The sequence below is a fragment of the Gigantopelta aegis genome, chromosome 2 (genome assembly GCF_016097555.1).
Source record: "Gigantopelta aegis isolate Gae_Host chromosome 2, Gae_host_genome, whole genome shotgun sequence".
NCBI lineage: Eukaryota > Metazoa > Mollusca > Gastropoda > Neomphalida > Peltospiridae > Gigantopelta > Gigantopelta aegis.
The window spans coordinates 29336376-29350395 of record NC_054700.1 but is presented as its reverse complement, the minus strand read 5'-3'; the positions used below and the strand labels follow the sequence as shown (position 1 = coordinate 29350395).

The window sequence follows — 14020 nt, the reverse complement described above, 5'->3', positions numbered from 1 at the left end:
ATGAAATTGACATTGAACAAAAACAAAAATAAAAAAATCCCCAAAAATGTGCTGCATCCTGAAGGCAAAACTTTCATTCAAGAACAAGGACAAAAACAATTAATACTGCAATTCCCCCCAAAATCCAGAGGACTTTCATCTTTGGATATCAGTGTACATACAGTGAACCAGGGGTGGGTAAATACCATTTTCCCCCAGTCTAAGACTGATTCTCAGTCTCCAAGACCTAATTGACCGAATGTTTTTGTGTTTGCTGGTCCCACTTTTGTCATTCTTGTAGGTCCGAAACACGTGTCCATTTCTCTTTATTACTGGAACAAATTCCTATCAGTTTATTGGCACTGTTTTTTTTACAAATTTATTTGTCTATGCCAATCAATTGATGTGCATTTTGATTTTCAAAAGACGTGAAACTGTCCCGAATTAAAAAAAATATTGGTCATTTGCATGCCTCACGGTTTTGTTTTTCCCCATCAGCAGCCGGTAATAAAAATGGTGAATATACTATTTGTGCCACTTTTCAACTGGACCTGCCCAGACATTGTTACCTTGAACATGATTAAAAAACAGAATAATAAAAAATAGTTGTCAATATGACTGGTGTTTCAGACCTTTGTAAGTTTAAAGTTTGCCATAAGGATATGTTGCCGGTCACTGAAGTCTGACCTACAGTGGTATTAGTATCAATACACTGCCACTAGACTAAGCATTTGTAAAAGTCGCTGAGCCGGTTATGAGATTAAACAGTTGTTAACAATAACACCATTCTTGATGAAAAAGCTATGAAGGTATCAAGGTATTACACTCCCAATTAAAACAAAGGACCCAGCATTTGCAAATGGTTACAATCATTATCCTGTCCTGTGTATGGAGCCCTGTTGGGTTGAGTGTATGAGTCCAAGACAATTGGATTTTGTAAAATACAAACGGCTTGAAATAGCATAAAATGTCTCCTCATGTCTCATACAATGGAACTGCCCCACTAATAAATTAACAACTTACTTTGCAGATGATGAATCTTTTCACATAGTTCAAGAACAGAATTCAAGATGGCTTCCTTTGGTGCTCCACGAAAGGTTTCATAAACTGAAAAAAAAACATGTTTGGTTATTGTACATTTAAATATTTAATACATGTATATTACATACGATACCAAACTGCTGTTATTAATTTAATACCTTAATGAGACAAAATACTGCCTTAAAAATAATGCATTACACATACACATGCAGTTTATTTCGAATTAAACAGAGCCATACATACTACTCAAAAGAAGTTAAGGGTCAAAGGAAATGTTTTGACCATTTTTGTAAGTATGTCTTTTTAAGCCACATAGGGTTAGAATATCCCCCTTTGTGTTGTCATTTGGACTATAGACATCAAGTTATTATAAGACATGCAATCATTGCACTTATGTTTAGAAACCTTTCAAGTAAACCCAGATTTCCTTTTTATGGATTTGAAGCAAGAAGTAAGTCAGACCAAACTGACAAACTGCTTCGAAGCACCCATTGTGACACCTCATACACCATTTGCATTAGTTTTGCATGAGTGTCATTCCATGCATGCTAATTTTAGCAATAAAAGGAATGAACATTTTCCTTTCATCATCATTTTAAACTAAGCTTCCAAGACAGGAGAAGAGCCACTGGCTGGCTACAAACTGTACAAACTCAGAGAACTGTGGCTCATCATCTAAATATAAGCCAAAGCATTATCAGTAGGCTCTGGCAGAGGTTCAGGACAACTAATGCTATTCAGAATCGCCCCCATTCTGGAAGACCCCGATCAACAACAGCCCGAGAAGACCACTTCCTGATGATAATGGCATTGCAACAGCACTTTGTGACCGCACAGCATCTTCGGGATCAAGTCAGAGCTGCCACAGGCAACAACGTGTCTGACCAGGCCATCAGGAATCATCTGCGAGACCGAGGTTTGCGCCTGTAGTCCGACCACAGCTACTTGACTGTCACAGAAGGGCTCACCAAAATTGGTGCAGACGTCATATCCGGTGGAACCGTGGTCACTGGGCAGAGACATTGCTCACAGATATGTCACGCTTCTCGCTCCAGTTCAATGATGGCTGGGCTCGTGTTTATTGTCGTCAATGTTGCTCAACGTCTACCATCTGGAGGTGGAAGTATGATGTTGTGGGTCGGGATATCCATGAACCACAAAACCCCTCTGTACATCATTAACGGAAATTTGAATGGTCAGCGTTATCTCAACGAGATTGTTCAACCTCTTGTAATTCCACTTCCACAGTGGATTGGACAAGGAGCTTGGTTCCAGGGTGACAATGCAAGACCTCATCGTACCAGGGTGGTGACTGACTTCCTGCAGCAGCAGAATGTTCAGCACACGGATTGGCCTGCATATTCACCTGTCTTGTCACGCACTGCATGGGATGAAATAGGGCGGCGACTTTGATCACATCATATCCCTGCTGTCAACCTCCAGCAACTGGCTCATCAATTAGTCACAGAATGGCAAGCGATTCCTCAACATTATGTCCAATGCCTGATGAACAGCATGCGCCAACATTGTCAAGAATGTGTGAATGCTCACGGTGGCTACACCAGTTACTAAAGCTTCAGCTACTTATGTGAACATCATTTTGTGGTTTTCTTCTATTTCGGCAATTTAAAATTCAGTAATATTATAGACCTGCTTTGCATCAATGTAACTTTGTGTGTGATTCAGTACATGAGGTTATCGATATAATATTGCATACAGAGTACCTTTTCCATATTCATATAATATATGAATTTCTACATGCTGCCATTCAGTACTGATAATAAAATGTCGACTAATTAGTAATTTTTACATACGTTAGTTTTTTGCTTCATGACATAAATGTTCACTGGCTGCTTAATTGAGAAAGTCACTGTCCAAATTTGTCGTACTAATTGTATAGGAACATAAGCAATTTATTGGAAAGAGTCACGAAGCTTACAGCTTAACAAGACACATGTCAGTGAACTTTCTAGAAGAGAATCATACTCTACATATAAGTGCATTGTAGGGATCATAAAAATAAAATTATAATTCAATGTGCATACAAATGTGAAATTTGATTGGCTTATCAAATTCATCTGCACTAAAATGAGCATCATGGTCTCGTAAATTTCGGAGATTTCCCAATAACCTACTATAAAATTCTTTATTTTTGTGTGGAATTTATTTTCGAGTTTTCTTGTTTGGAATAAAATTCGTGAAAATAAATTCCACATGAAAATAAAGGCTGACAAAAATTATACCCCAAAAAAGAGTTGTATACATGTAGTCACGTTCATCAGATATTGTTAGTTTCCACTGTACACTTAAAAACGAAAGTGATGTACATGCAAGTACATACATGATAATAAACCTTACTAAGACTAAAAGTGTTGTACCGTTTTCTTTCCTAAGCGCTGATGATCAGTTTATCAGATAAAAGCACAACGCGGAAGTAAACATGCCTTAATATCACACCTGTACAGATATTAAAAATGTGAAAAAATCCAGCCTGGGCTTGTACAGTCTTCACACTAAAGGTTTTGCCTGTTGGACAATCACAAACCGTATTGATCTAATTAATATTTTGATGGCAATAAATCTTGTTTTAAAAATTAATTCAAGAAAGAACAGGAGTGTGCGTGGATAAAATTTGGCTTGCATGACATTGTAAGACTATGAAAGATTAAATGTGTAGTTTAATTAATGTGTCAAGTTCATACCTTCATTTTTTGTACATAGTTTCTCTCGAGCTTTAATTTCATTTTTTACAGTACTTGTTGGTTTTAAGCAGTATTATTAAATACATTAATATTATTGAATATGCATACCAGTCCAAAAGCCTTACCCATGCACCCCTAACATCCACAAAATAATCAAATACAATATATACATTGTAGTTATCCCATAATTACTTGGTTGTACACATACATGTACATGTAAGCATCTGAGTAATTTTAAACAATAATAAATCAAGAAAAAAATAGTGTGCATAGGGATCAGATTGTGAAAATGGAGATACGTGTATGGAAATGCACATTTGATGCAATCTCATGTTAATGGGGACCTTAACCTGTGTCTTAATACGTCCTGTTAACTAGTTCAGCCTGGTTATATTTAACTCGGGTTAAATGATAGCCAATGTACATGTAGATGCAGTATAATAAAGTAAAGTTTGTTTTATTTAACAACGCTACTAGAGCACTTTTCCCCCTGAGTCAAACCCACAATCCTATCGGAGGCTGGACTCGGGATAGGCGTGTTCGAAACCCTAGTGGCATATGGACATGTTAAACCAGTTACTAAGCTAGAGCACATTGATTTTTTATTTTATAATCGGCTATTGGACGTCAAACATATGGTCATTCTGACACTGTTCTAGACGGAAACCCGTTGGAGTCGCCGTCTAGACGCAATTATGGTTGGTTCGCGTACTGTAAGTCATTATAATTTCGATCACGTATATACACATGTATTAGGTAGCCCCCAAAAAACAATAACCCTACTGAATATAAAATTACTGAAAAAGTATGGTGACTTTTAAAATAGTAAACAAATGTGACGTCAAAATGCGAGGTGCCACCCCACCCCAAATGATAACCCTACTGGATATGGAATTGTCAAAAAAGTATGGGGACTGTAATTTTAATATTTTACACTTATTACTATATGGATATTTGCCACATCCAGTGAAAATTGTAGGCCCATAGGTCAAATATTGTTAAAACAGCAAGAGATTCAAAATTCTAAGTACAAAAATGCTATTGCAAAAGATAAGTGAAATTCAATTTTGTTGTGGGCCACACAATATTTCTGTTATGCAATGAAACAATTATACCTACCAAATTTTAATTTATCAGCAACTTCATTGCTTTGCTCAGCAATAAAGGCTTTTTTCTTCATTTCTACATGTTCTCCCAAGTTTACACTGCATGGAGTAAAAGATCCTGCAACTGGAATAGATGATTCTGGCAATATACCATCTAACCTCTCATCTGTTCCAGATGGAATCATAGATGCATCGATATCAGTCCCTGATACATTACCACAAAGCTCTGAAGAATCATAACAGGTTGTGTGAGAATCTTGCAGAGTTTCACGCAATTCACACATTCTAAGTAAGCCATCACCTGCCAAGGACAAACTGTCTCCAGTTTCAGATAAACCATCACAAGAAGTCACAGCTACTTGTAAATCATTGTCTTTTTCAGAAGAAACAACACAAGTACTTGATAGTGCTGCATGAGTACTTGATGAAACCACATCAGTTCTTGATGAACTTTCAGCAGTTCCAGACAAACATGTAGCTTCATCACATGTCGCTAATGAACCAAATGCAGATTTAGATGAATCAGAATTTCCTAATGAAGTATCACAGGTTTTGGAAGAACAGTCATCCATCCAAGAGACACTATTAGCATGATGTGATGAGAACTCATTTTCACTGTCAGAATGTATTACAATTTCTTCATTCCATGATGACATTTTATCACGTTTATCATTATCTCCAAAAGAATTATTAATAAAATCAACACAGCTGCCTGCAGAGGTTTTCTTGGTGGATGACAGAATAATATGCACACTCTCTTCTGTTAATAAATACCAACCAGCATCATCCAGTAGATAATTTAACCCTTTAAAGTACTGACACTGCTCCTTGGTGCAGCCTTTCAGGATTATGGACTCACTCTGAACTACACTCAAAACTTCTTGTTCTCCAAACATGGGATAAAGATCTGTTATAAGGTACCACTTTGTCCTGTCCTGCAGGAGATATCTCAATAGAATTCCCTCTATCAATTCCACACCTCCATCAATTGTCTGACTTGTTATACCATCAGCAGCACTGTCGGTAAATGACAGATGACTTGATGCACACCTCCCTGCATTTTCCTTGGCTATCAGAAGACTTGCATCTGCAGGTTTGTCATTATTTTCATTAACTGTCAGTTGACTTGAAATACACTTGTCTGCATTATTCTCATCGGTCATATTATTTAATGTCCACTTATCTGCAGATTTGTCATTTTCCTCAACTGTCAGGCTATTTAGCTTAAACGTCTGTTGAGACACATTTGCCTTTTCCTTAGATGATACACACATACCATGAATATTTCCGTGAGTTATCACATTACTTGAAATACAATTTTCTGGAATGTTCATCTCATCTGTAGCTGTCATCTGGCTGGAGAGATGCTTGTCTGAAGAGTGGCAAGCCGTTTCCTCGGTTGTCTTCTGATCCAATAAACACTTCTCTGTAAACTTATCGGACTTATTTGTATTACCACATTCATCCAAGTTGACTACTGCTGTGGATAATGGATTTCCATGAGTATCAGTTTCATTAAGAAACACATTTGAATTTCTTACATGGGCTGCCATACCATCACAATATATAAAGGTGCTGTCACTGGAAACTGAACTGTTTTCATCATCTGCATCATGGTTATTCATGGAAAAAGACACTGTATGTTGAACACATTTTTCTGAAGACTGCAAACATTTTGATCTCTCTTGGTCACTTGCAATTAATATATCATCATTTGTGCAGTAATCACTGGCTTTGACTTCTGAACTAATGTTAGTCTTCATTTCTTCAGTTTTTTCCTCTTTTTTTCCACAGCCTACAACACCAGAACATTTTGCTTTGGGGATCTCAGATTGATGCATATTTGTTTTTGCGGGATTTAGATGATGGTACAGTTTGTTTGCATCTTGTACCAAAATAATGCCCAAAAACATATTTTCCAAATCACGAGCTTTTGTGGTCATTTCTGTACGAGTAGGCCCTGCACATATATTATGCTTCTGGATCCCTTCAGCCAAGTATCTGATGACTTCCTTTCGACATTGATGTCGAAGCTCACAATACTTTATGTGCAGAACCTTGGTTTTTGCTTGGTATATCTTTTTCTTGCTAGTTGTGAAGCACTTTGCTATGAACTCTTTCATAACAAAATATTTTCCATTAGGTAGATTCAAGCAGAGCAACGGTTTACCATGGTACTTGACCATCTTGAGTTCGTTGTAACCTGGAAACATCATCAATTGGTCAAACTTTAAAGAACAACAGTGATTCTCCTCAACACAATCAGAAGTAACAGAGCTTGATTTTTCTTTTGAAACCTGATCTACATTTGCATATTTTGATGTTTTAGACAGAGCTTCATTTCCAGCAATATGTACACCTTTGCTGGAAATTATTTCCGTAACACTTTCCAGTACATTTGAGAAAATTGACAACTTATTTGCTTCTAAATACTGCTCAGAGCTATCCAACTTTTCCCTACTGCCATTTGTCTCAGCATCAACATGTTTAGTAGAATTGATTGAAGGTTTAGTCTGTCTGCAAGAATTTCTTTGTTTACCCGAATGAAGATCATTTTCATGTTGGGCCATGTGTTGCTTTTTGTCAAATTGTTTTGATTTTGAATGATAATTTTTGCTGGAAAAAACACTTTGTTTTTTGGTATTAAGGTCTAAATCCAACGTGTCTTTACTGTGATTCTTGGTTTTGAAGTCATGTGTAGAATTCATGTGGTACCTTTTCTTTTTACTCTTGGAAGACTGAGACATGCTCAAATCTGGACTACTGAGATGCCGTTTTTTTGTTCTGTTTGTAGATTGAGAAACATTTACATTGGTATTCAAATCATTTTCACACCTTTTGACTCTACTACTGGAAGATTGAGAAGTATCTGTTCCAAGATCACTATGGTGTTTTTTCTCTACATTGTCAGAAGACTGACAATTATTTTGTACTGAATTGTGAGACATATGCCTTTTTTTGTGCTTACCACTGTGAAAAGAAAGTTTCACTTTCATGAGAGAATCAGACTTCCTTACAGATCTTTTGTTTTTGAAGTCTTTCTTTGGTAGTTTGTTACTCTTTGTTGTAGATTCCATCTTCTGAGTATCCTGCATTGCAACACAGTTTGCATGTGTTTTACGTTTGGTTTGTTTACATTTTGATGCATCAATGAAACTGGACTGTGAAACCACATCTATGGTACCTGTATTGCTACTGAAATGTCTTACCAACTCATGACTCATCTTGAATGCTGCAGAATTTTTAACATTTAAATCAAAACCTATTCTTTTTTTGTTTTCATCAAGAAAATTTTTTGGAGTCTTCCGGGGCACATATTTTATAACTGGCAAAGGGAGATCATCATATGACGAAATTCTTTCAGGCATTTCAAAAGACAGGTTTCCACTTTTCACAGGACTTGGTGAATCTGAATCAGCATTTAAATCTGTCAATGTACTCATGTCTTGTTGTGGTCCTTCTTCCTGAACTGCTAAACATGGTGATTTGACGTCTGTTTTACATCTTTCAGTGGAATTTGGACTAGCTTCTTCAGGACGGCTATCAAAATTGATGAACAAATGATTTTCATCTAATAAGTTATTACTGTTAGTAGTGTCATTACCTTTAGACTTTACTAAACTGGTAAAAACCCCACACTGTTTGCTAGAACTTTGTTCTCCTTTACTTTCACTACCACTGTGTACATGTAGTTCATGTGAAACAAACATCTTAGCTTTCTTGCAATTGGATATATCTTGGCAATGACTGCTTAATATACCACAATCACTAGATTCTTCTGAATTGTGTAATCTTTCACTTGTAGCAGCTTGCAGCACACTTAGTTCATTATCCACAACAGGACTGTCTATACATGAAGAATTGGGACAACCACTTGGAGATGAGTTTTTCTCTTTCAGTGCACTCCCAGTCTGATCAGTAGACATGGCAGATACTCCATTTTGAGAACTATCTGATGTGTTACAATTATCCTTATTTGGATGCAACCTGGTTTTTCCATTATTTTCCTCCTCACAAGGCATTTTATACCATTTTTGCATAGAAAAATTATCACTGAATGATTCCAGGTTAGAAGACCGAGATTCATTTGTTTTTTTCATTGATATGAACGGATCAGATGACTTTGGTTCAGAACTGTTAATTCTCTGTTTTTTGGAAGGAGTATTGTGGTTAGTTTGCGACCCATTTGAGATCTGATGTGAGGTATATTCATATGGTTGATGGTTATGCTGGGGCACAGACCTTTGCGACAAGTTACTCATTCCATTAATTTCATACATTTGAGGATATGCCATGGGCATTTCTTTTCTCATACTAGAAACAACTGCAGGAAAACTGCCCATTTGGCAAGTATTCTCACATTCAAGTGAAGGGGCAACACTGCCTTCACAAGTTCTACTGTATACTAAAGTGTTTACTTTGGAAGGAAGCAAGTCAGATCTTGTATGCCTGCAGTTGCTCAAGTCAGCTCTTGTGAGCCTACGACTGTTCACTGAATAGTGATTTGTGGTGGATAAAGCTGACTCAGAAGTATTAGCTGCACTTACAGGTAGCTGAATGAACTGATTTTCCTGAAAAATGTTTACTGAGGATGTAAAAGAATTGGAATGGCTCTGTTGATAAACATTCAAACAAGCATCATGTGTTCTGGAACTGTCACTGTGATAAAGATTAGGGCTGGGACCAATTAAATGATGATTGCTTATCTGATTTTGATTTGCACTATATCTGTGATTGAAGTGAATCGTGTTCTGAAGAGAGCTCTGTTGTAGTGCATTCAAATGATCACGCCGACTCTGCCTACTAAAGACTTTTTGACTTGCAGTTATTTGATCTGGTAACCTAACAAGACTTTCTGCAATGGGTTGTAAGCTATCTTGATAGCTGGTCTCTAGTGGTAATTTACTATGTCTTGTTGGCATTTGTGGTGATGAAGTCACCTGACCTGTTGAATTCAAAGATTTCTGTGACTGCTGGTTATGTATCGGTGTATGATGTAAAGGAAAATGAGTTTGAGCATATTTCTGAAAATTACTGAACACATTCTGTTCCTCATTTTGAAATACCCGATACTCATTATCAACACATTTTCCAATCATGTTTTTCACTTTTTCACAATTATTTACATGCTGATTTGGCAAGAGCTGCTGTTGTGAATTCAAAGGTTGAAAATAATTATATTTTTCTTGCTGCTGACAATTTACAACATTGGTCTGCCACTGGTTGGGGGAATACAAACTGTATTCAGAATTCTGAAAGCAGCTGCCACCTGTTTCTGATAGCCCAGTCATGACCCACTTCTTATGTTCCCTGAAATATAAAAAAACAACTGTACAATGTCAGTTAAACCAGACAAACACTGAATTGGAAGAAAAGGTTTATTTATTTAAAGGAAACATGAAACGTGGCCTATACATGTATTTGGCACCAAATATACAAAATATATTATAAACGATTCACCTTAAAAAAAGAACCGATACAAGCTCTTTATTGAAACTGGTGATCTTTAACAAGCAGAATGATAACATACAGTACCCTCAAACATCCACCCCGAGGGAAATGTATTATGTTGTATGCATGTATGTTTGTAGTGTATAGCTTCAATTTAAGGTATGTCACTGACGAGATGAATTTGCAGTCTATGCATTGAATTTTTTTTTAATTCATATATCCCTAACTTACAGACTTTTAAGTTGTGACCGATTTGATCGCATATTTGTGACCACTGTTTTTATTTGGTGACTAAAACCTTTTCATATGGTCACACTTTAATTTGGCAACCAAACCAAAATTGATATAAACAAATTCGGTTGAAATAGCCCCTATCTATCTCTATCTCTTTATCTATCTATACAATACACACACACACATATATACATATACATACACACACACACACACATATAATACACACACACACACACACACACACACACACACACACACACACACAGTCAAACGTCATTATCTCAATGTTGAAGGGACCGGACCAACATGCTCAAGCAGTATAGTAATTTTTATATTTTAAAATAACCTTTTTTCTGCTCAACGGCACTAATTGCTTCGATTTTCGTTTCTATCATTCTAACAATTAATTTTTGTTTGACATCCGTTATTTTGTTGTTGCAGCTATTTTTTTATTTTTTATTTTTTTTTAATGCTAGCTTCAACAGTCCCCTCAGAAGGGTCGGGACATTCAACAAGTGGTTCATCTACTGACATATTTTATTGTTTAATAATGCTAAACTTGGCACTGGTTTTATAAATGTGGAACATTTTCTGTTATGTGTATCGATTAATTTATAATTAAGTGGCAGAATTTAGGGAAGAAGGAAGAATGAAATGACATAAAATTAATACTCGAAACTTAAGTAAAAAAGGAATCATTTTACATGTAATTTTTTTATATACTTTGAGAACAAAAAACCCCCCAGTAAAGTGCACCTAGGGAAACCAAAATATGCTCGAGATAAGCGTCGTAATCGAGATTAGCATGCTCAAGATAACAGTGTTTAATATCGTAACATTGCCTAGGAAAATTGCTGGGAACGGCACTGGACCTCGAGATATGTTGGGTACTCGAGGTTACAGAGGTCGAGATAACGAAGTTTGACTGTATATACATACATACATACATACATGTATTTATTACCTTTTAGATAAATTTCATGCGTTTTGATGTGTTTCCATAATTGACGTATGCATTCATAGTTGTGACGGAACATGCTCTTAATTTTGTTTTTGCCTGTGGCGATATTAATTGTTTTAGAGGGCCGTGTGCAGTTCCAATATGCACTTAAGTCCAGGTGGGCACCTTGTTACGTAATACCTCCGCACGACCGTGGTCGAGCTGTGCCTAATACACACCCAGCCCAAATGCGGAGGCCATGTGGCCAGTAATTATGTAATACCTCCGCTAGTTCGGTACGATCGGGGTATTGCTGGCGGACTAGGCGTCAGCAAGTCTAGGCTTCTAAGAAAAATATGCCGGCTTGGTCGCTGTGGAAATATCACTTGATAGGGGAAGGACCGCGATGTACCCCCAGGCGATATTCGGCTTTTTTGATAAATAGCTAGGGTTTTAGAGATATCAGGGAGAAACATATTGGAAGGCTTCCAGGGAGCGCGTCCGTTTGGACTTGGTAATTATATATTTTCTGCTCTGTGTATAACCTTGATGTGATTGATGTGACTTTAAATATTTTAATACTGTATTATACCAATATTATTTAGACGGTGCTGCCGGTAATCTGACGCAGTAAACTGTAGGCTCACTGTCTAATATATATAAAGCTTAACCAGTCATCCTAGAGGACCTAGGTAAACTGTAGGTTATTGTCTTTATTGTGATAGGTACCAGTATTTATTCTGTGTTACAAGGTTACTGAATGAGTAGTTACGGGTTAATTAAAAATTAACCAGTTAGGAATAGAGTTGTAATTCCTTTACTAATTAAGTTCCCCATGAAGCGTTTCTCAGTTATCACACGTTACTGAATGAGTAGTAAGGGTTAATTAAAAATTAACCAGTTAGGAATAGAGTTGTAATTCCTTTATTAATTACGTTCCCCTGGAAGCGTTTCTCAATTATCACACGTGTGGGTGTTGTGTCACGGTGAAGTGATTAGCATATTGTGTAAACTAGACACCTAGAGATTAACTAATTAAGTGATCAGTTCTGGGTTGTTATTATTTGTTGTTGTTAATTAACTACTGTGGCAGTACATTTGTCAGCGTAGGTTAATACAGATTCAAAAGTGTATTGTGTTTTTGTTGTGTTTTCTAGTGAACTAAACGTGCTACATTACATATACTTTATATAAGATCTTATCTCTGATCATACCTAGACGAGCCACGCGGGTATAACTGCCCGTTACAGAGAGGTCTAATAGATATACAGTTAGGAGAGATATTTGGATAATCGTGTTTTATTCAGTTACGGGTATTATAGGATCCCCGTGAGAATAGTCATGAAATAAAAACATTTCATAAGCAATTTTACACTGAAAGCTGTCCAGCGTTCAGAAAACAAAAAACCTTATACACTAGTTTAAATGACATCATTCAAGTTTGATGTCATTTTCATTCAAAGACACTGCACCACATATTCTTACGTCATTTGAACATTTAGTAAATACGAAATTAAAGTTGTGTGTACAGTTTACAAAAACATGTTGTATTAAGCTTGAGATTATATGATAAAGAGATTGTTACCCTCGTGTGTTTCGGTATCGTCAATATCACATATTAGGAAGAATAATAATGTATTATGCTCGCCAGATCAAGGCTCGCATAATACCTCTATGTATGTGTATTTTTCATTTGCAAAATCTATCCGAGAAATTTTAGAAATCCAAAAATGCAAATCGACACTCTGAAGATTAGATTACAACAGTTATTGGTATATAACTTGACAACTTTTTGAGATACACTGATTTTCTCGTTTTACAAATGAAAAAACTTCATACAAGCTAGGTACCGGTCTTGACATTAGAAATCCCAATTCGGAATTATTCCCCTGGAAGCAAGCAGTGGACTAATTCAATATCTTGTCACTTATACAGACAGGCTGTAGAAATTAATTCTAGAATTTAAAGAGTTTTTACCTGTAAGTTTCATACAAATTGACATACAATAAGAAATCCACAATAGAGGCCAAATACATATAACCTATACACATAATTTTTTAACACAATCAATCCCCCTGGTGGACCTAACTACCTACCAAATTTCAGATTAGATATATATATATATATATACATGTATATATATGCATGCCCAGACCGTTTCGTACAAAATAACAAAACAGACGGCATAAAAGGTTTTTTAATATAAAATACTACAAAATTTATGACCGAGGCCAATACACATAACCAATACATATCATTTTTTAAAGTACCCACCTACCTAAAAAAAAATCCTGCCAAATCAGCCCAGAACCATTCTTACAAGATGACAAAACAGAGGCAACAAATATATATAATATATAATCCTAGCAAAAACAATTTTTAGGTTCCCACCAAAGGCTTGGGAACCTAATAATAACTTTATTATGGTACATCAATATCTACAAATGGTGTCACTCCACCATCTCCAAAAGCCCTCCTTCACTAGATGTATAAAAGCATACAATTATCTGGTACATGTAGGTCAAACTTATTGTCACATGTACACCTGAATGGATGTACATGTA

General features: G+C 36.3%; 1 protein-coding gene across 1 annotated transcript in view; it reads right to left on the bottom strand.

Annotated features, from left to right (window-relative positions):
* LOC121383542 overlaps window positions 1-14020 on the bottom strand; it is a 46788-nt gene that overhangs the window by 14982 nt on the left and 17786 nt on the right. Inside the window, exons 2-3 of the mRNA XM_041513631.1 lie at window positions 4842-10138; window positions 1003-1086 (exon numbers count right to left, since the gene is read on the bottom strand). Coding sequence (XP_041369565.1) covers window positions 1003-1086; window positions 4842-10119 — 5362 coding nt within the window. The 5' untranslated portion in view covers window positions 10120-10138. The remainder of the gene's footprint in view (window positions 1-1002; window positions 1087-4841; window positions 10139-14020) is intronic.